General features: G+C 45.4%; 1 protein-coding gene across 2 annotated transcripts in view; it reads right to left on the bottom strand.

Moving 5' to 3' along the window:
* INTS7 (integrator complex subunit 7) overlaps positions 1–23137 on the bottom strand; it is a 154196-nt gene that overhangs the window by 87584 nt on the left and 43475 nt on the right. The window contains exon 7 of one of the 2 annotated variants that reach the window (XM_063918246.1): positions 8701–8823. The exons of the other annotated variant lie outside the window; for it this stretch is intronic. Within the exon in view, the coding sequence (XP_063774316.1) occupies positions 8701–8823 (123 nt within the window). The remainder of the gene's footprint in view (positions 1–8700; positions 8824–23137) is intronic. 2 annotated transcript variants of the gene reach the window in all.

The raw sequence follows: 23137 nt of genomic DNA, 5'->3' as shown, positions 1-23137 counted from the left end.
GAATAGGCACTTTTTGGAATTCTCCCACAATGCCTTCATATAACTATGGGCTGCAGGAGGCTGTTGCTGGCAGTGAGTACAGTGGCGCACAAAGCCATTCTATAAATATGGAAACTCTCTAACCCCCCTTCCCCCGTGTTCCTTCTTAAGGATATGCTATTTAAAAATCTTTAGAATGGAGTGGATGGGGACTATGCTGGAAGTGAGGTGAAAGTGGAGCAATTCTTTGAAACGTGGGAAAACTACATAGCAACACAATCTACCACCATTATTTCATAGGCCCACACAACATGGTATATGACCCGTATGGTGGATAACGATCCCCCAATTGATCTATAACTTCCCCTTTTCCTATACAGGAAGTTCCGCTGGAGGGGGAGGGGAGGGCGAGCAATTTAATTATTAGTTGCTTTTTTCTTTCCTTTTAATTTTTGTATTCAAATTTATTATGGATGTCCTAGCGACACATAATTACTGTTTTCTCAATATGTACATGTAATGTCCAGAATTCTTTTCTTGTATTTGTGGTACTTTGTACTGTATCCTATGCAAATTGTCATATACTATACATTTGATAACATTGCCCTTACAGCTTACAAGTATTGGGCAAGAAATGAAGAGTGAATTATTTACCATTTCTCTTTCATCCACTAGGGGACACTGGAGTCCTATACAGTAGGGGTGTGAAGCCTTGAACCGAAGGTGTGGCACAATCTAAAATTAGCATTGTCTGCACAGCCGGTTCCTCCCCCTTCACATCCCTGCTCCCTCAGTTTGAAAAATTGTGCTGGAGGTTCAGCACGTGGGAGCACTGGGCTCCTGACTAAAACTATTAAAGTGTGCTGCGTCCACCTAATAAAAGGGAGACAAGGCTTCTTAATATTGGAAGAGACAAAGATCCCGATTGAAGGGACCTGCATCTCTTCACAGGAGATACTCATCGACTTGGGCAAGTGAGTATTAACTTTTACAAGAGCCCAAGTACTGTTAGATTTTTATTATTTTTTTTGTATTTTATTTTATGTATCATTTCCCTTTAGAAAGAGGAGGATGATTAGTGGCTTAGATAGAAAAAAGAAACCGCTCCAGCTAGCCGGCAAGAACAGCAGCAAGGCGCAGCCAACAGCAGGGAGACAGCGCAAAGCTCACAAGACAGTCTCCCCTAGCAGCTGCGCAGATGGTCCGTGGTCACGGAGAGGCGCCGCTACAGGACCCGATAAGAGCGGTCCCGGCGCGCGCCAGCCGGCGGGGAAAGACGCGACAGAGACAAAGATCTTTGCCGCACAGCTGAGAAGACTCCCTCAGCCGCGGGCAGGGGGAGACGGGCAGGGGAGCGCACAGAGCGGAACGCATAGCCAGCGGCAGCGGGGACCTGCATAACAGACCTCCGGTAAGAGATACCAGTGGGGGACACAGCGCTGTTTAGCATAGCGCATAAGGTGAATATTTCCCTCAGTGGCGCCCATTTTAATACTCAAGGGCGCCAAAATCTCACTTCACTATCTAGTACCCCCTGCTGGTGAACTGTATCTTAGTATTCAGAGTAGAGATTCTTTATACTCATAGCTCCCCCTACTGGTAAAATATATATTAGTGATTAGAAAAAAATAATAGCACCCCCTGCTGTTTATATATATATATATATATATATATATATATATATATATATATATATATATATATATATATATATATATATATATATATAATGTTCTCTGAGGATCTCCTGAAAACTAATTTCTGATTATATTTTCAAAGGAATTCTGTTTCAAAGATCCTGACGAAAATACACGGAAGCAAGCGGATACCAACTCTAACATCGTAGCTTATTTAACAGTTGGGGTGTGAGGGTTGCGAGTCGGCTGGTGTTTTATTTATTTATTTTTACATTTTTATTTAATCTTTTTATGTAAAAATATTTTGACCTGATCGTTTTATATAACAGACAGGTAATTCCAGCCGGATCCAATACCTTCGCTTCCGTCTTCTCCCAGTCTTTCTCTTCCTAGTTTAAAGGGTGAAAGCGCGGCGGGTTACCCTGGTAAAGGGTTTAAAAACAACATGTCTAAGGCAACCAAGACCTCCAAGACCTGTTATGTTTGTACGAGATGTAACAAGAAGAGCACGCGGGTTGGCAGCTCCGGGGTGTGCGACTCCTGCTTAGACAAGGACGCTCCACCTGGGAGCAGTGCTCTGGCTAAGGCATGGGAAGACAACCTTGCTAATAAAATCTCCAAGGAGATGGCAGAATCGCGCAAACAACAATCGGAATGGGCTGCGGAATTCTCAAAGACGATGGAGGAATTTCTCATCAAGTTAACGCCGCCCGCACACGCAGAGACGAGTGCGCGCAAAGCTGTTAAAAGAACTCTTCCTATAATACCAGAATCAGAGGAGGATGACGGTTTTCTTCTTGATACGGAGGAAGGTGAGTTAATTGAACCTAACCTAGACGCCGATTTTCCAGAAGAGGACTCTGCAATTTCAGGTCTGGACTCCTTAATTGACGCGGTAAAGGAGATCCTAAGCTTTAAGGACGAGGAAATACGGGAGCCGGAAGATTTCGATTTGTTCGAATCCCAAAAGCCGCGTTCAGCAGTGTTTCCCATTCCTAAATCCCTCCAATCTCAGATGGAGGAGGCTTGGAAACAACCTGACAAACGCTTTCAATTTCCAAACGGTTTCCGGTAACTTATCCCCTACCTAAGGGTGTAATGGACAAGTGGGAGACTCCACCGGTAGTGGATGCTTCCCTAGGAAGGTTGTCAAAGAAGACAATCTTACCAATTCCGGACGTAACTACTTTAAAGGATGCGTCAGACCGTAAAGTTGACACTGCGTTAAAGTCAATTTTTGTAGCAGCTGGTGCAGCGCAGCGCCCTGCGATCATCTGTGCTTGGGTCAACAAGGCCATGGGTGCATGGTCCGGGCGTATTGTACAAGCTAATGAGGAGGAAAATAGCTTAGAAGAGATTACCCAACTGGCGGAACACATTCGAGAATCTGCTTCATACTTGTGTCAAGCTTCTAAGGATATTAGCAGAATAGCGTCGCGCATATCTGCATCGGCCATATCGGCTAGAAGGATTTTATGGCTCAGAGAATGGCAAGGAGACTCTGACACAAAGAAAGCGGTAGAATCCATCCCCTTTGGGGGTGAAATGCTGTTCGGACCAGAATTGGACAAGTGGATTTCGCAGGCTACAGCAGGGAAGTCCACTTTTCTGCCTACTCCTTATACGAGAACCACTTCACAATCTAGGAGAGGTTATTCGGGACCAGCGTTTACTTCATTTAGATCACAGTCCTTTCGAGCCCGAGGAAGGGGTTTCGGTACAAAAGCACGTGGGGGCAGAGGTAGAGGCCGCTCACAGGCAGCAACCAGAAAGCAGGATAAACCTGCTGACAAGACCGTGGCATGACGGCCTCCCAGCTCACCTGGGGTCCCCCTTGGTGGGCGGCCGACTGGAAGGTTTGCAGGACATCTGGGCCAAAACCTCACCAGAACTTTGGGTGAACAACTTAATCTCACATGGATACAAACTGGAATTTCAACAGAGGCCTCACAGTCAGTTTTTTACAACAGGATTTACTCAGTGCCCTCAAAAGGCGAGGGCACTACGGGCAGCAATTCTAAAATTGCTACAGGCAGAGGTTGTTATTCCGGTTCCCGCTTCTCAGAGAGGAACCGGGTTCTATTCCAATCTTTTTGTCGTGCCAAAGCCAGACGGGACGGTCAGACCAATACTCAATTTAAAAGTTTTCAACCAATTTTTAAGAGTCTACAAATTCAAGATGGAATCAATCCAATCGGTCATTGCAGGCTTAGAACAGGGCGAGTTCATGGTATCCATGGACATAAAAGATGCATATCTGCATATTCCAATCTGGACTCCTCACCAGGCTTACTTAAGGTTCGCAATGGTGGCGGATCACTACCAATTCCGGGCCTTGCCGTTCGGTTTAGCATCAGCCCCAAGAATTTTCACAAAGATCATGGCGATCATGGTTGCAGCACTGAGACTGTTGGGGGTCACGATTATACCTTATCTGGACGATTTACTGATCAAGGCTCCATCTCAGAATCGACTGCTCAAGGATGTTCAGACATCCCATCAATTTCTAATTCAACATGGATGGATTGTCAATTTCCAAAAGTCCAACCTCATACCGACTCAACGGATTCAATTCCTCGGTCTCATCTTGGACACGGTCCTATTACGTGTGTTCCTACCAGAGAACAAGGTCCAGGACCTACAGAGATTAGTGGCTCAGGTACTGAGGACGCATACCGTTTCTCTGCACCTCTGTGTGCAACTTCTCGGGAAGATGGTTGCGTCATTCGAAGCTCTCCAGTACGGCAGACTTCATTCCCGACCATTCCAAATAAACCTCATTGCTCAGGGAGCAGGCTCGCACTGGCTTCTCCATCGGAGAATCCGGCTTCAACCACAAGTACGGGTCTCCTTGATGTGGTGGTCGTTACAAAAGAACCTTGCAGCCAGGAAGAAATGCGGCATTTGGGATTGGAGGATCCTGACGACGGACGCCAGTCTCAGAGGTTGGGTAACCGTCCTAGAGGACCATCAGTTTCAAGGACGGTGGACGCTACAGGAGAGCAAACTACCCATAAATATCCTCGAACTAAGAGCAGTTTACAATGCACTTCTCTTAGCAGAAGACCTAGTCATGAAACAACAAATCAGGGTTCAGTCAGACAATGTCACGACGACGGCTTACATAAACCGTCAAGGAGGAACAAAGAGCAGGATGGCGTTAAAGGAAGCCACAAAGATCTTGTTGTGGGCAGAAAGGCGAGACATCATTCTCTCGGCAGTGTTCATTCCAGGTGTGGAGAACTGGGAAGCAGATTACCTCAGTCGCCAGGACATGCATCCGGGAGAGTGGTGCCTTCATCCACGGATTTTCAACATGATTGTGAGAAGATGGGGTCTGCCTCAGGTGGACCTAATGGCGTCTCGACAAAACCATCAACTGCCCAGATATGTGTCAAGGACTCGAGATCCAGCAGCAGAAGGAGTGGACGCATTAACACTTCCTTGGTGTTACAGGAGGGTTTACATATTTCCCCCATTCCCACTCATACCCAGGGTTCTAAAAAGGGTAAAACGGGAACGAGTGTGGGTCATTCTGATCGCACCAGATTGGCCCTGCAGGAGTTGGTACTCCGACCTGCGGGGGTTACTTGCGGAAGATCCTTGGAGGTTACCTCAGAGAGAGGACCTGCTATCTCAGGGACCGTTCCTACACCCCGACCTGAACAGGCTGCGTTTGACGGCGTGGCTATTGAAACCCGGATCTTAAGAAACAGAGGGATTCCACGAACGGCCATTCCTACAATGATTGCCGCTAGGAAACCGGTCACAGCCAGGCACTACTACAGGATTTGGAGACGGTACATGGCTTGGTGTCAGGAGCGGGGATGGAATTCAACGAACTTCCATTTGTCTCGACTTCTACTTTTCCTTCAGCCCGGTCTAGAGGGAGGGCTCAGACTGGGCTCTTTGAAGGTTCAGATTTCGGCTCTCTCCATCCTTTTTCAACAGCGGCTAGCATCCTTGCCAGAGATTCAGACCTTTTTACAGGGGGTTCTGAGGATTCAACCCCCTTTTCGTCCTCCCACGGTACCATGGGACTTAAATTTGGTGTTAGAATATTTGAAGTCACCGACATTTGAGCCGTTGACAAGAACAGACCTGAAATATCTCTCTTGGAAGGTCACGTTATTACTTGCCTTGGCTTCGGCTAGGCGGGTTTCTGAGTTGGGAGCCTTATCCTGTAAGAGTCCTTTCTTAGTTTTTCATGAGGATAGGGCGGAACTCCGTACAAGAGCAGACTTCCTTCCGAAGGTGGTTTCGGGTTTTCACGTAAACCAGCCAATAGTGGTCCCATCTTTCCAGGGTTTCACAGATGAGGACGTGTCATTGGATGTTGTCCGAGCTTTATGGGTATACGTACAGGTTACGTCGTCTTTCAGAAAGTCGGACCATTTGTTTGTTCTTTATGATGGGCCAAAGAAGGGTTGGCCGGCATCTAAGCAGTCTTTGTCTAGATCAGGCATTCCCAACCACGGTCCAGGCTTCAGCACAGATGGTTAAATCAAAATAACTGAGCTACTAATTAAGTCACCTGTGCTGAAGCCTGGATATCACTAAAACCTGCACTGTTAGTGTGCCTTGAGGACCGTGGTTGGGAATGTCTGGCCTAGATGGATTAGACTTGCCATTCGGCAAGCTTATATTTCCTGTGGCAAACAGGTTCCGGTTCAGACGGGTGCTCATACTACCCGATCAGTGGGTGCCTCGTGGGCGGCTGCCAGGGGTGCTTCCACTACTCAACTTTGCAGGGCGGCGACGTGGTCTTCAGCCCACACGTTCGCGAAATTTTACAAGTTTGATACTTTTGCGTCCGGAGAATCTAAGTTCGGACGTTTAGTTTTGCAGGCCACAGACAGCACTCCCTCCCTGGGGAAAAACTTTGGGACGTCCCCTACTGTATAGGACTCCAGTGTCCCCTAGTGGATGAAAGAGAAAAGAGGATTTTGGTACTTACCGATAAATCCATTTCTCTGAATCCTCTAGGGGACACTGGACGCCCGCCTCGGTGCTGTCAACCTGCTGTGTTCAAAGTTCTTGTTTTAAACAGTTCGTACAAACAGCGTTACTTATTCGGTTAAGAGTTCTTGGCCGCTGTTTGATATGTTGTACGGTTCGGTTCCTCGCCATGTGCTATAGTGTCATGTCCTATTCTCTCAGTCAAATTTTTCAAACTGAGGGATGAGGGATGTGAAGGGGGAGGAGCCGGCTGTGCAGACAATGCTAATTTTACATTGTGCCACACCTCCGGTTCAAGGCTTCACACCCCTACTGTATAGGACTCCAGTGTCCCCTAGAGGATTCAGAGAAATGGATTTATCGGTAAGTACCAAAATCCTCTTTTTATCCTCTATACAATAACTGGCCCTTCCTCCCTCTAATGCTTACTAACACATTACCTCCCTTGAACAGGTTACTCCTATTCCTCACTTATGTGACCCCTGCATTGCAATTACCACAGACTGTACGATCCCGGCTGTCAGCAGTGGGGGTTGTCCCACAGCATGAGTGTGGGATACAGATGTGTCCTCTTACATCTTTGCTCTGTGTGATACAAGTCGCGTTACACATAATGCGTGGGCACCGTGTGACTTGGTAGTGCCGAGCATATTCTTTTTGCGTCCCCCCCCCCAGAAAATTTGACGCACAGTAATGTAATAGTATGCACAAGGAGCTTCTGCTGATAAAAATGATATGCAGCATGCCTATATTCTGTGTGTGACTGCGACTATAATTGCATGCAAAATGCTAAGCTAGAGTGTTTTCATGGAAAACACTGTAACGTGGCATTTCGGATGCAAAAAGAGCCGTGACTACGCACAGAATATAGGCATGCTGCATATCACTTTAATCAGTAGAGACTGCTTGTGTGTCCTAATACATTACTTTGTGTCTAAGAAGCATTTTCCTGGAAAAACCTGCAAAAAAAGGTGCTCTTCGCTACCGTGTACCACCACGGCATGGCACGACTTCAAGGGCTGTTTAGCACGACTGGAGCAAGGAGGTAAGAGGGCACATCTGTATACTGATATATTGTACTGCCATACACCGGATTGTGCAGTGTGTATGGCTAGGCACAGGTCACGTGAGACTGCTACTGTCGGGCATCTTTTTTGCTGAAAATGCATTTTAGTCACAACATGATGTGGATATGACAAACAAGAAGACTGTGCTGATTAACGTGATATGACACTTGTATATCTGTGTGTGAATGAGCCTCTGAATCTGTACGTGAGGTGCTACAATGTAGCTGCTGCAGCTTTTTTTCGTGATAAGTTCTGACAAAGACACAAAAAAAAAGCCTGATGCTAGCGGAGCTGCATGGGACCTGGCGGCTCACTCGTACCAGGCATCTCACGCTGTGTGGGGTATTGAGGCTACATGTATGAGGACACACCTGTATATCAGTATATTGGTCGTGCTGTCGCTGTGTACACACACCTTCCTGATATGTACCCAGCCTCAGAATGCTGATGAGGTAAATGTAAGTTATGCTCTCACCCTCTTCTATACCCAATTAATAATAATTATAATTTTTCCTCCCAGTTTAATACAACACAAATGATAAAACATAAGACGATGCTAATAAGACATAGGGCCTAATTCAGACATGGTCGCTGTGCGAAAACCCACAGTGGCCGATTATCGAATGACTGCGCATGCGTATGCACCGCAATTAGTAGGCACGAGCCCAAACAGCAACAGAATAGTGCAAAAATTTTGATCGCTATGCGTATGCAAGGTGATTGACAGGAAGCGGACGTTTGTGGGTGGTAACTGGACGTTTTCTGGGAGTGTCAGGAAAAACAAGCGTTCCCAATCGTTTTCAGGATGGGTGTGTGATGTCAGCTCCGGCCCGATCAGCCTGTTTGTATCGCACCTTAGGAGTAAGTCCTGGGCTACGCACAGACTGGAAAAATCATTTGATGGTGAGTGAGTTGCAACTGGATGTGCAGATGTCCGCTGTCTGGCGAAGTTTTCGCATGGCGTACGCATGCATTCGCACACTTACACGGGGCAGGTATTCACTCTCTGTGGGCGGCGACTATCTGATCTGAATTAGGCCCATAGTTCAGACACGCACCTGAATGTTGTCTCTGCTCCACGTATGAGGGGTCCTGTTGGCCAGAAACTTCAGGTCCTGAATCGAAAGTCTTTTTACTGCTTTCCTGGGGTCATTTTTCAGGTACTGCAGCAAAAGCTGGATCTAAGAGCGGGATGTAAGGAGAACGCCATTTGGTTTTCTAGTCAGAAAAAAAATATATCCCCCCCCGGCTGGCAGAGCTGACCACAACTAAAGGGGCCACTATGAGACATTTAAATAAAAACTTAGTTCGTATTCTAAGAAATCAGCCCAACACATTATACGAGGGTGGTTCAATAAATAGGGTAACAAGACCTCTCACATGTGCAGCGTTCTCTATTTCATTCTAATTTCCTGCCAGGCCAGAGCAGGCAGACCACTGCTTCCCCTCACAGCCACTAGACTGCGCCACAATCAGTCATACTGTCCCAACAACAGTTGTAAGACGGCGAGGCTGGTGGAAACATGGTCAGACGTTGAGGTGCGTAGTGTGATCAGATTTCTACATCTAAAGGGCACATCAGCAGCTGAAGTTCATCAACAACTTGTCAAAGTCTATACTTTAACATCATGTCATGGAAACAGGTTTGGTGCACTGCTTTTAACAATGGCAGGACAGACGTTCAAGATGGACAGCAATCCAGCCGGCCAAGCATGTCCACCACAAATGACAATTTATGCGGCATTGAAGGTCTGATTCAGAAGGAGAGGCGTGTTTGAGTTAGTGATATTGCTGGTGAACATCTCAGTGGGTACAGTGCACAATATACATGAGCATCTGGGGTACAGATGCTTGACACGGATTTCTTCTATACTGGGATAGATGCCTTGGTGCACCGTTGGACAAATGCTTAGGCAAGTATGGGGACAATGTAGAAAAATTAATCTGTACCAAGGCCATACTATTGATTATATGTATATGTACAAGTTTAATGAATTAATGACATGAGGTCTTGTTACCTTATTTATTGAACCACAATCGTATTAATAATGGTTTCTCTTTTCAACTTCTAGACTTCCAAAATAAATACAATAAGGCTCTTAAATAAAACAAAAACCCTATATAGAGCAGTCAGGGCCTTTCTGTAGATCCTTTCAGCAGCAAGGGGTTTACCTTTCAGCAGGGATGGAAGCTATATCTCTAGTTCAGTTTTATGCCACATGGTGGAGTCTTTCAATAACTAATTTCCTGTCAATAACTTTCTCTTGCACCCTCTAGGGCACACTACTAAACCCTGGGGTGTAGAGGGCGCTGTGTGTGCAGCAGGCACATCAGCAAACTACAACTTGTTTGCAATTTCTCTCCTCCTCTCTACACTCTGCCAGCCAGTTGGAATTCTCTTTTTAATTTTGTGCCAATGAAGTGGGCGCATCTTCACCAACTCGAGCAGCTTTTTAAATTTTACAGTTGCTTTATTTTATCTTTTACACAAAGTCAATGGCTTTCCTTTAACCAATTACCCTTAAACTATTCTACTGTAGTCTATAAATGATTTGTTTTTTCGATTACAAATATAATCAATATGAAACTGAAGATGTAAACAATAATAGTAAAACCTACTTCAGAATTGGTTCATTAGTTAGTAGCATGCAATAGGTTGGGAGACAGTATTATGGCAAGCCAGCCTATATGGCATCAAAGTATATTTTTTATTCCGAATAAGAAAGTGACTTATAGCACAGACAACTATTGCAACTTGCACACAATGAAAACAAAAATGAATGTAAAAAAAATGAAAAGAAAAAGAAAAAAAAACCATATAATGTGCTCAAATTAAAAAAAAATAATAGGATTTTAATACCTACCGGTAAATCCTTTTCCCTTAGTCCGTAGAGGATGCTTGGGATGCTTCAAGAACCATGGGGTATAGACGGGATCCGCAGAAGACATGGGCACACTATAAGACTTTGAATAGGTGTCAACTGGCTCCTCCCTCTATGCCCCTCCTCCAGACTCCAGTTATGGGAACTGTGCCCAGGGAGACGGACATTTCAAGGAAAAGGATTTATTTAACTATTTTAAACTAAGGTGAGATACATACCAGCTCAAACCACCAACACGCCGTACAACATGGCATTCAACAACAACGCATGCAACGGCGTGACCAACAGCAGTCACAGATTTGACTGAACTCAACGCATCATGAGCGTAACTATGACCAAACTGCAGATACAGCCCGCACTGGGACGGGCGCCCAGCATCCGCTACGGACTAAGAGAAAAGGATTTACCGGTAGGTATTAAAATCCTATTTTCTCATACGTCCTAGAGGATGCTGGGGATGCTTCAAGAACCATGGGGTTTATACCAAAGCTCTAGAACGGGCGGGAGAGTGCGGATGACTCTGCAGCACCGATTGACCAAACAAGAGGTCCTCCTCAGCCAGGGTATCAAACTTGTAAAACTTCGCAAAGGTGTTTGATCCCGACCAAGTAGCAGCTCGGCAAAGCTGTAATGCCGAGACCCCTCGGGCAGCCGCCCAGGATGAGCCCACCTTTCTGGTAGAATGGGCTTTCACCAATTTCGGTAACGGCAATCCTGCCGTAGAATGAGCCTGCTGAATCGCATTACAGATCCAGCATGCAATAGTCTGCTTGGAAGCAGGAGCCCCAATCTAGTTGCGAGCCCACAGGACAAACAAAGCCTCAGTTTTCCTAATCTGAGCCGTTCTGGCTTCATAGATTTTCAAAGCTCTGACCACATCGAGAGACTTTGACTATGCCAAGGCCTCAGTAGCCACTGGCACCACAATAGGCTGGTTTACGTGAAAAGATTAAACCACTTTTGGCAGAAATTGTTGACGAGTTCTCAACTCTGCCCTATCTGCATGGAAAATCAAATAGGGGCTTTTGTGAGACAAAGCCGCCAATTTAGACACTTGCCTTGCGGACGCCAAGGCCAACATGATGACCACTTTCCAAGTAAGGAATTTTAACTCAACCTTTCGCAAAGGTTCAAACGAATGTGATTGCAAAAATTGCAGCACCACATTAAGATCCCACGGTGCCACAGGAGGCACAAATGGAGGTTGGATGTGCAGCACGCCTTTTACGAAGGTCTGAACTTCTGGAAGAGAAGCCAATTCTTTCTGAAAATAGATCGACAAGGCCGAAATCTGTACTTTAATAGAGCCTAACTTCAAGCCCGCATCCACACCTGCTTGTAGGAAATGGAGCAAACGCCCCAGGTGAAATTCTTCCGTAGGAGCCTTCTTGGATTTACATATTTTCTCCAAATATGGTGGTAATGTTTTGCCATTATTTCTTTTCTAGACTGAAGAAGTGTGGGAATGACTTCACTGGGAATACCCTTTCGGGCTAGGATTTGGCGTTCAACCGCCACGCCGTAAAACGCAGCCGTGGTAAGTCCCGATACACCCACGGCCCCTGTTGTAACAGGTCCTCCCGAAGAGGAAGAGGCCAGGGATCTTCTATGAGCGACTCCTGCAGATCTGGATACCAAACCCTTTTTGGCCAATCCGGAACAATGAGGATCGCCTGAACCCTTGTTCTTATAATTTTTATCACCTTTGGAATGAGTGGAAGTGGAGGGAACACATATACCGACGGAAACACCCACGGTGTCAATAGGGCGTCCACCGCTATCGCTTGAGGGTCCCTTGACCTGGAACAATATCTCTGAAGTTTCTTGTTGAGGCGGGACGCCATCATGTCTACTTGAGGAACTCCGCAACGACTTGTCACTTCTGCAAAGACCTCTTGATGAAGACCCCACTCTCCTGGATGGAGATCGTGTCTGCTGAGGAAGTCTGCTTCCCAGTTGTCCACTCCTGGAATGAAGACTGCTGACAGAGCGCTGGCATGTCTTTCCACCCAGCGAAGAATCTTCGTGGCCTCGCCCATCGCCGCTCTGCTCCTTGTTCCGCATTGGCAGTTTATGCACACCACTGCTGTCACATTGTCTGACTGAATCAAGACAGGCAGACCTCAAAGAAGATGTTCTGCTTGCAGTATGCCGTTGTAAATGGCTCTTAATTCCAGAATGTTTATGCGTAGACAAGCTTCCTGGCTCGACCACTTTCCCTGAAAGTTTCTTCCCTGTGTGACTGCTCCCCAGCCTCGAAGGCTTGCATCTGTGTTCACCAGGATCCAATCCTGAATCCCGAACCTGCGTCCTTCCAGAAGGTGAGAACTGTGCAGCCACCACAGAAGGGAGATTCTGGTCCTGGGAGATAGAATTATTTTCCGGTGCATGTCCAGGTGAGACCCGGACCACTGGTCCAACAGGTTCCACTGAAACACCCTGGCATGGAACCTGCCATACGGAATGCCCTCGTAGGCCGCCACCATCTTCCCCAGCAACCAAGTGCATTGAAGAACTGATACCTTTGCTGGTTTCAGAATCTGTTTTACCATGTTCTGTATTTCCAGAGCTTTTTCCACTGGAAGAAAAACTCTCTGCAATTCTGTATCCAGAATCATACCCAGGAACAACAGCCGTGTTGTCGGATCTAACTGTGATTTTGGCAAATTTAGGAGCCAACCGTGTTGTTGCAGAATCGTCAGTGAAAGGGCAACATTCTTCAACAATTGGTCCTTGGACCTCGCCTTTATGAGGAGATCGTCCAAGTACGGGATAATTGTGATTCCCTGCTTGCGCAGGAGAACCATCATTTCCGCCATTATTTTGGTGAAAATCCTCGGAGCCATGGACAGACCAAACGGCAACGTCTGAAATTGGTAATGACAATCCTACACAGCAAATCTCAGGTAAGCCTGATGTGGAGGATATATGGGGACATGTAAGTAGGCATCTTTTATGTCGACTGACACCATAAAATCCCCCTCTTCCAGACTGGAGATCACTGCTCGGAGAGATTCCATCTTGAATTTGATTTTTTTCAGAAATAAATTGAGGAATTTTAGGTTCAGAATCGGTTTGACTGAGCCATCTGGCTTCTGGACCACGAACAGGCTCGTATAAAAGCCTTCCCCCTGTTGTGACGGGGGCACCGTGACAATTACTTGATTTTGACACAACTTTAGTATCGCAGCGCTTACTATCTCCCTTTCTAGAAGAGAAGCTGGCAAGGCCGATTTGAAAAATCGGTGAGGGGGCACGTCTTGAAACTCTAACTTGTACCCTTGGGTTACTATGTCTACTATCCAAGGATCTAGGTCCGAGTGCACCCAGACCTGACTGAAGAGTTGGAGACGTGCCCCCATGCGGTGGATTTGATAGAAGCCGGAGAGGACTTCTGCTCTTGGGAACTTGCCACAGCCTGTGACCTTTTTCCCAGTCCTCTTCCCCTCGCAGCAAGGAAGGAGGACCCACGTCCTTTTTTGAATTTATTGAGCCGAAAGGACTGCATCTGATAGTGAGGCGATTTCTTCTGCTGTGCAGGAACATAAGGTAAAGATGAAGACTTACCCGCGGTAGCTGTAGACACCAGGTCAGTGAGGCCGTCACCAAACAAGACCCTACCGTTAAACGGTAGAGACTCCATTGCCTTCTTAGAGTCAGCGTTAGCATTCCATTGATGAATCCACAATGCTCTCCTTGCCGAGACTGCCATAGCATTGGCCCTTGATCCCAAAAGGCCAATATCCCTCACAGCTTCTTTCAAATATGCTGCCGCATCCCTGATATGACCCAGAGTCAAAAGCACACTATCCCTGTCTAGGGTATCTACCTCAGATGACAAGTTATCTGCCTACTTTTCAAAAGCGCTACTCACCCATGCAGAAGCAACGGCAGGCCTGAGTAGCGACCCTGTAGTGACATAAATGGATTTTAGTGTATTTTCCCGCTTATGATCCGCAGGATCCTTTAGGGCTGCCGTGTCAGGGGACGGAAGCGCCACCTTTTTGGATAGACGCGATAAAGCTTTGTCTACCGTGGGGATTGACTCCCACCTTTCCCTGTCCCCAGAGGGGAACGGATATGCCACTGGAATTCTTTTGGGAACATGTATCTTTTTGTCAGGATTTTCCCAAGCCTTTTCAAAAAGTGCGTTCAGTTCATGAGAGGGAGGAAACGTTACCTCAGGTTTCTTTCCTTTAAACATACAGACCCTAGTATCAGGAACAGCAGGGTCCTTAGTGATATGTAATACTTCTTTTAATCGCCACAATCATGTACTGAATACTCTTAGCCAGTTTTGGATGTAATCTGGCATCACCATAGTCGACACTGGAATCAGAGTCCGTGTCGGTATCTGTATCTGCTATCTGGGTAAATGCACGTTTCTGTGATCCCGAAGGGGTCTGGGCCTGTGACAAAGCATCTTCCATGGATTTCCTCCACGTCTGGTTATCAAATCTCTTAGTCAACCTAGTCACATTTGCGTTTAAAACACTCAACATATTCACCCAATCATCTGTCGGCGGTGCCGGCACGGCCACTCTCACAGTATTTTTTGTCCCCACTCCAGCCTCCTCCTGGGAAGAGCATTCAGCCTCAGACATGTTGACACACACGTACCGACACCCACAACCACACTGGGGCTATATAGGAGACAGACCCACAATAAAGCCTGCAAGAGAGACACAGAGAGAGTTCTGCCAGCTCACACCCAGCGCCTATCCCGGTACTGAAGCAAGTAACAAGACTGCCCAGACCTGTTAGCGCTTTCTATATATATATTTTAGCACCAAATCACTTGTGTGCCCCCCCCCCCCCCCCCCCCGTTTTGCACCCTGTTACTTGTACAGCAGTGTGGAGGTCAGGGCCAGCGTCTCTGCAGCTTCTGTGAAGAGAAAATGGCGCTGGTCAGAGCTGGGTGGGCTAAGCCCCGCCCACTACATGGCACGCTTCAGTCCCGCTTAAAATTATCTTTATACTGGCGGGGGTTCCTTAACTAGTGCCTGGGCACTGTTATAACTTATGCCAGTGGCGTTTGTGGTGTTCATGCTGCCCAGGGAGCCCCCCCTGCGCCCTGCAGTGCCGAGTAATGTGTGGGAGCATGGCGCGCAGCGCGGCCGCTGCACGGTACCTCAAACGCTGTCTTCTGCCGTCACTGAAGTCTTTTGATCTTCTCATACTCACCCGGCTTGTGTCTTCTGGCTCTGTGAGGGGGGTGACGGCGCGGCTCTGGGAACAAGCAGCTAGGCGTACCAAGTGATCGAACCCTCTGGAGCTAATGGTGTCCAGTAGCCTAAGAAGCAGAGCCCTTGAACTCAGAAGAAGTAGGTCTGCTGCTCTCCCCTTAGTCCCACGATGCAGGGAGCCTGTTGCCAGCAGGTCTCCCAGAAAATAACAAACCTAATAAAAGTCTTTTTCTGAGAAACTCTGAACTCTGAAGAGCTCCTCAGTGTGCATCCAGTCTCACTGGGCACATAATCTAACTGGAGTCTGGAGGAGGGGCATAGAGGGAGGAGCCAGTTCACACCCATTCAAAGTCTTATAGTGTGCCCATGTCTCCTGCGGATCCCGTCTATACCCTGTCAAAGTCAAAAATATTACATAGAGAGACCATATAAACTGCACACATATAAGTCGCTATACTTGCAAATATGCGCAGCGAGCACAGCAATATATGGAAACACACGCATTTGCTCGGACATGGCACAGAGATGGATTCGGCACTTGTTTCATACAGTACATGGTTATAATAATGAACAGCACCAGACACCAAGGAGATTTAGAATTGGCTAATGAATTAATGTCATGGATGTGTATCATTCGAACCGAACCAGATAAACACATCATGTTTGGTATTGAAGCAAGTAGAATCAGGTGTGGGTTAGTTTGAGGCCTGTTGTGTTGTTGTGGGACATTGCAGCGGATAGATATGATTATATGTATAAAAGCTAAGATCATATTGTTAGAACAATATGATGCTCAAGACAACATTTTACTAAGTTTTCAGGGCTGAACCTGATTAGCATATACAAAGAGAATGGTGACTCAATACAAAGGAGAAAGAAAGACCCCTCCCCCAGGTACTGGTCAAACAGGAAGGTAGTGGTCAGGTGTGGCCTCAGAGAACAGATGTAATGTAGCTACACTCACACACACACACAGCTACCTGGCACCAAGCAGCATGGCGGCTGAATCCCCAGGACATCTTCCAAACTAAAGGCTAAGTATTGAACTTCACATGGCTAGATAAGGAAACAGACGGATTGCTTTCTGGTTTAAATAGGATATTGTAACTTGGTTGTGTGATTGTTGGGTGTTTGTGGATACTCTGTGAAGTCTGTGATAAATTGGAACAGTATACAATCTGTAGCATAATATTTGTGGTATTTGTTTGCCAATGGAGATTTAAAATAGATTGTGCTGGTTAGTTATAATATATATATCCTGTTAATCATAAATACCACCATGCAGTTACGTTTGTGTTAATTACATTGTGATCTGGTCTTGTGATGAATATGCTCTGGTTATTGAGATACTGAAGTTGTTTGGGATGTGAAATTATGAGATGGTTCTAGGAAGTTGGATTACATTGTGAAAGGTGTTTTAGATGGTTTGGAATTGTAAAATCAGAACATATGCATTGTTTTGAGGCTTGGACATTTTGGAAGAAAATGGAGTCTTGTGTTTTCTGCTATGTGATTGTGGTTTAGTATAGAGTGCCATGTGTTTGGACCTGCAAATCTAAAATGGCTGCTGCTGGATGTCTTCCCCTCCCCCTTTCAGCCATGTGGTGTGGTCTTTGGAATCAAGTGGAGGTTTCTCAAAATGGAGTCTAGCTTCCATCCCATGCTGTATTCAGCATTGACTAACTGCGCAGCGATTGTCTCTCACATGTGTAGTTTTATCTGCAACCATGTTGTCTCTTATTTAATGTTATCATTGTCTTACTGTGAGCCAATTTCTCTCATCTCTCTCCGTCTCTCTCTCTCTCTCTCTCTCTCTCTCTCTCTCTCCTCTTTTCTCTTATATCTCTTATAGTATTGTATTGCATTTAGGTCAGTGTAGTATTGTCTTTTTGTATTTATTGTTTAGTTCTGTGGTTAGGAAGTCTTTGTTATATTGTAGTGTATCATTTGTACTGTTATCCCCTTTTACAAGTATATTAGATATAATACAGTTAATAGGCCTTGGAACCTAAACCAGCATCTGTGTATTTTCTATAGTGATAAGTGTTCATTTGAGCGTCGGTGACGCTCAAGCAGCTTTGTAGATAGTCAGGTTACACAAGGTTGCACTTACACCCTGTACTCACATTAAGGTATTCAGTGTATTTCATTGGTATAAGGTTTTAACATAAAGGTATAGCGTTGTGAGCGTCTGCGCCGCTGGTGACCTCCTCGTGGTCTCGAGCGTATGCTACGCCATAGCGAATCATTCCCCTAGACATAGCCAATAACGTGTCCTGTGATCACTGGGCCGTGAGCGAACGTGACGCTTGAGCGTCTCGCCTACGGCTGAGCGATCGCTACGCCAATAGCGTACCATTACGGTACTTCTTGAGCAAACAGCGTACAGTGTTCTTAGCTTCATAAAGGGTTGTTTATACGACAAAGGAATTTAGCATTGTCAATTGCGGGCTCGTCCTATACTTCTCATATCTGCACTAGGTAGATCAGCAGACATTATCCCTCCAGCAAAGGGTGGGAGGTTGTCTCACAGTGCTGACGGGATAAGCGTCTGCTTCGCTTAGATAAAGAGTGCTGAGGGAACCCGGTAACCGGAGGTAAGAACAGTACGCTATTGTCTTTGAAAATCTGGTTTTTATTTCAATTTGGTGCCAACTACACACTCAGGCCTAGAATAACTTTAGGAGTTTTGAATGATGACTTTCTTTGTGACAAGAGGCCGCATGGTCTGTCCACCATTTTGTGTGACCCTCATGGAGGTGGAAGGGGGAGGAGCAGCGGCCATTTTGGGAAGGTCAAAAAAAAAAAAAAATTTTTTTTTTTCTGAGCGGCTGGTTTTCAGTTGACTCAGGAAACAATCAGCCATCCACTGTCAAAAAGAAATCATCATTTAATGAGGTTTTTTTTTTTTTTTATGCATTTATTTAATCTATATCATAGTCAATCATAAGTAATAGTGATTGGTACTTATATGTAATTTCATATGCGTGTGCTTACATCAATGTATGTTATTAGATTAAATTTAGAATTGCATTTTCATCTGTGTAAGTTTCACATCTCACATTCCTGTTTGCCAATTTTATAGTTGATAGAAAGTGCTAAAAAGAGATTTGCTGTTATTTCATAGTAGAGGTGATAGTTAAAGTATAGAACAAACACACGGTTTGTCTGAGATACAAGGCAGTCAGTGTGGATTGCGGTAGATGATCAGGGATCACCTACATTGATAAATAAATATATTGTGTTACGGTGGATCCTTTGCATTGCGTACACGTGTCGCTAACAAAGACTAGCGTACGCAATCCAAAAGGCAGACGCATGCAGCGTTCATTACGCAACGTAGCGTCCGGTTACGCCCACGTAGCTCAAGTTGTGATAAAGTGAAGTAACGCAAAGGCGATAAGTAACGCACAGCGGTAGATAACGCGAAGCGGTAAATAACGCAAATCTATTTTTAGAAAATCTGAAATTTAGTTTAACAGATCCTGCTCCTAATTGGTAACACTGTTGGGCTAAAGACAAATTTCTGCGCAGAAATAGATATAGAAACAAAAGTGTACATGTGTTGAGTGAGTGTGTTTTGTATACAAAAGTTTATATAACTTTAAGGTGGAACCAAAAGGAAAGCCGGGTACTCGTCAAGGGACATACGTGTAAGTGACATATACGGTGGCCAGGGAGGCATCCCTGGTTAAATAATATTTGAGCATTAGAGTATAGCGGATCATAAGGTAACAAGACCAGGAGGTCATAAGGTAGCAAGACCAGGAGGTCGTAAGGTAAAAGGTCCGCTATAAAAGTCCAGTGGCACAACGCCTGGGGTGTTGGTGCAGAACCCATATAGGCCATACAAGCTCTGGCTGAAGGAATCGCAGCCGGAAACATAGATTCCATTGATCTTTCAGTACATGACAAGTAGTGCTCGTATACTGAACGATTGGACCGCACGTTATTGTGTGCAGTAGTTAGTAATCTGACCTAATACCATTAGAGTAAAGTGGTCACAAACGCTATCTGTACATTCTGACGTGATTTGTGTAATTTTTTATTTTTGGAAGGGAAGTTCGCTGGTCACTCAGGAACTATCTAACAACCCCAACTTTACTGGAAAGAGTAAGTGTCCTGCGGGTAACCCTCATATGTTCCAGTAAACTAAAGGTTCACAGGGGCCCTAGGTTGGGTCCAGCAGCTCTGGCTACAGTGATTGCAGCACAGGCCAACGTGGGCGAGAAGTAAGTGGGGTACTTGATAAACCACCACCGCCGGCCTGCCCAAGGACATCTTGGTTTGTTTGTAAGGGTTCGCTGAAAGCCTTGATATTCAAGGAGGAATAGGCAACGCCTGCAGATTATGGGGGCCATTTGTTCAGGTAGGGGGCGATCAACCTCGGTTCGGGTTGATTCAGAGAACCGATCCATCGGGTCGGCACGATATGTGATGTGTAAGAAATATGGAAATCACGCTGAAGTTTTATGTGATGAATGGGAGAGAATGACTGTACAAGACAGGGACAAATTCCCAAGAATAGGTAGCTTCAGTCCAGTAGTGTTACAAAAAAATTTAAGGAGGAGGATAAGTCTCGTTGAACCAACGAAGAGACAAAATAAACATTATGAATATTTACAGTTATGGCACCAGGAAGGTGAGATACAGAGAGGTTTGGCTCTGGCGGCAGGATCTGGGGCAGTCAGGAAGTTGATTGCCACAGCTCCTCCTCCACCATACATCTTGAGAGGAGAGACATGGCATTGAAGAGGATTATGGTTGCAGAGAAATGGCACAATGTTGTACGATAAAAATGCACTTAGTAACTGTATTAAGAATGAAAGTGTTAAATGTAATAATGTTTATGAAAATGAAAGTGTAAAAAAATTACAAATGTTAACCTGTGCAAGTCGCACCCCATGTTAAACTTCCCTCAGGATTACCAACAAGAAAGTGAGCCCAGAACGATGTCGGCACCTCTTAAAGAAGCCATCCTACAAGACATCCAGGTGGACGCGACCAAATTGGTAAAGGCAATAATCAAACCCCCTAACGGAGGGTCAGGTGAGGTCGTGTCCACAGGTACGTACAATGTTTTATATCACGCACAAACAAATGTACCCCATATTATAAGACCAAAACAAGGTGATGTGATTGAGTTTAGTCCTGTCAGGGTGATCACAGTCCCCAATGGGAAGACTGATGATCAGGGAACCATTCCCGTCAAGGACAGTGCAATGCGCCATCCCTGGTCCCGGACAGAATTGAGATCAATCATGTCTGATTACCCAGATCCTAGGAAAGATCTAACTGTATGATCAAAGATTCACAGAAGGCATACCAACCCCCTAGACAACGACATAATCATGGTATCCAAGGAATCAGGTAGGTACAGGGAAAGCGGTTGATGATGATGAACATCCGAGCGTTTGAGGAGGCATCAAATCAACCAAAACCCCAGGCCATTGGCACATGGAGGAACTTAAGGATTTGTGATCTGTGCAAAAGAGAAGGGCATTATGCCAGTAACTGCAACAACCCACATAAAGTTAGACCCCCTAGACCAAGAAATGAGCAAAATTACAATACACACCATTATAATCAAGGATCACATAGGCAGGAAAGGTGATTATTAGGAATGGAGGCAAGCCTGAAGTAACGGTTAATGAAGTGGGAGGTCATTCACTAAAGACACAGGAATGACCAGGTGAAAAGTTGTAAATGTATTTGTGAAAAATGTTTTTCTCTCCCTCTCTCTATCCCCATCTCTGACTAGTAGTGGTAAGAATTCACACATTGCATATCCACTTGGTCCTTGCAGAAGTCTACCAAACCCCAGCATGACCTCCGCCACAATGTATTTCTGGCCAGATACAGACAGTGGAGTAATGCAGGTGCTGGTGGGGAGGGACTGCTCAAGGAGACCAGTAGACACATAGATATGACAGCCAAATAGTCTGACAATGTTTTCTTAATGTTGACAATGTTTAAAAATGCTTTGTTTCTCTTTTCTTATTGATGGTTATTGTCGAGTTAGGTAATGTATATATGCACATGAATTGTTCTCTATCTCTTTTGTTTTTTTTTGTTGTCTCTCTCTTCCCACTCATGTTTCCATGATTTAAAGATGGTATGTCACCCCTCAGTTGGACCAATGGTAATGCCAGATTTTTGCTCCTTACAGAAAGATCGTCGGTTAGGAAGGAATATTGCATCACCAGAATGATCGTTTTTGAAGACTGAGAGACAACACCTTTGAGAGGACAGCAGAACAAGAAGAACAACAAGACGAGAGAACTTATTATCGTAACGAGTTCTCTCCCCCTCAAACTGATTTTCTTATACCCCATTTACAAATTTCTTCTTTTCTCCTCCTGTAAGATGGACTTGCCCCAAGAGACTGTGATATGGATTTTTCCCGTTAACCATGATGTTGACCAGAGCAGTCTGTTTCGGTGAGAGTACCAGTGAGGTCGAGAAAGGATCCAGAAAGGTCCTGATGACTGAGACGGAGGTGTAAATTTCCAATAGCAACCCAATCACCAAGCAAAGGCGAGTACCGGGCACGATCTAACAACCATGTTATTTGTAAACAACTGTGATGGATTGTTAGCTGAAGAAAATTGTATCTGTAGGCTCTGTGATAATCTGGTTGAAGATGGATGCATAAAGAAATGCCAATCTAGTTTTAATATCCATATAGACCGGCATCCATTGAGTGACTATCACTCCTTAGTGGGTAACGTGTTAAACCAAACAGATTGTTGGGTATGCTCTCAAGTACCTCAGGGACACAGCAAATCAGGGCTAGTACCATTTCCTTTAACGTTAGGGGAGGTACTTGAGCTAAGTGGTGGGAGACCGGTGGACCGGAGGTTTAACATCTCCAGCCCTCCTAGTTTGAAGCTCCACCAATACCATGTGGATAGGTCCCTCTTATGTTTTAACATCTCCAATCCCAGAAAACCGGGAAATTGGGAAGTGTCATGGAGCAACCTTACCATGACCTTTTCACACAGAGCAGATAGAATGCCTACAGATACAGAGCTCGTACGCCACATAGCCAGTAGAGGAAAATCTTTCCGGTATCGATATACCTTAGGGAATAGGATTACTAGAGTTGGAGAGGTATCACCAGGATACTGTGCACATATCGTACAAACTGATACGTGTATTAAGCAGATGGAAGAATTAGGGTCAGGAGATTTCACCTGGAAGGTTTGTAACATGGTCATGTCCTTCTCCGTCCCTTATGTTCTCCCCGATGACGCATATTTCATATGCGGGAGAAAGGCGTATGAGCGGCTTGCCCCAAACTCTGAAGGGTTGTGTTGTATTGGAAAAGTATTGCCTGAAGTGATGACTGTTACACATGACAAAATGAAGGACATACACCGTGGTGCCCAAGCTCCTTATACTCACACTCATTACGAGCACCGAGT

The sequence above is a fragment of the Pseudophryne corroboree genome, chromosome 4, assembly GCF_028390025.1.
Source record: "Pseudophryne corroboree isolate aPseCor3 chromosome 4, aPseCor3.hap2, whole genome shotgun sequence".
In the NCBI taxonomy this organism is placed as follows: Eukaryota; Metazoa; Chordata; class Amphibia; order Anura; family Myobatrachidae; genus Pseudophryne; species Pseudophryne corroboree.
Note: the sequence above shows the minus strand (reverse complement) of the source record. Positions and strands in the feature narration are given on the sequence as shown.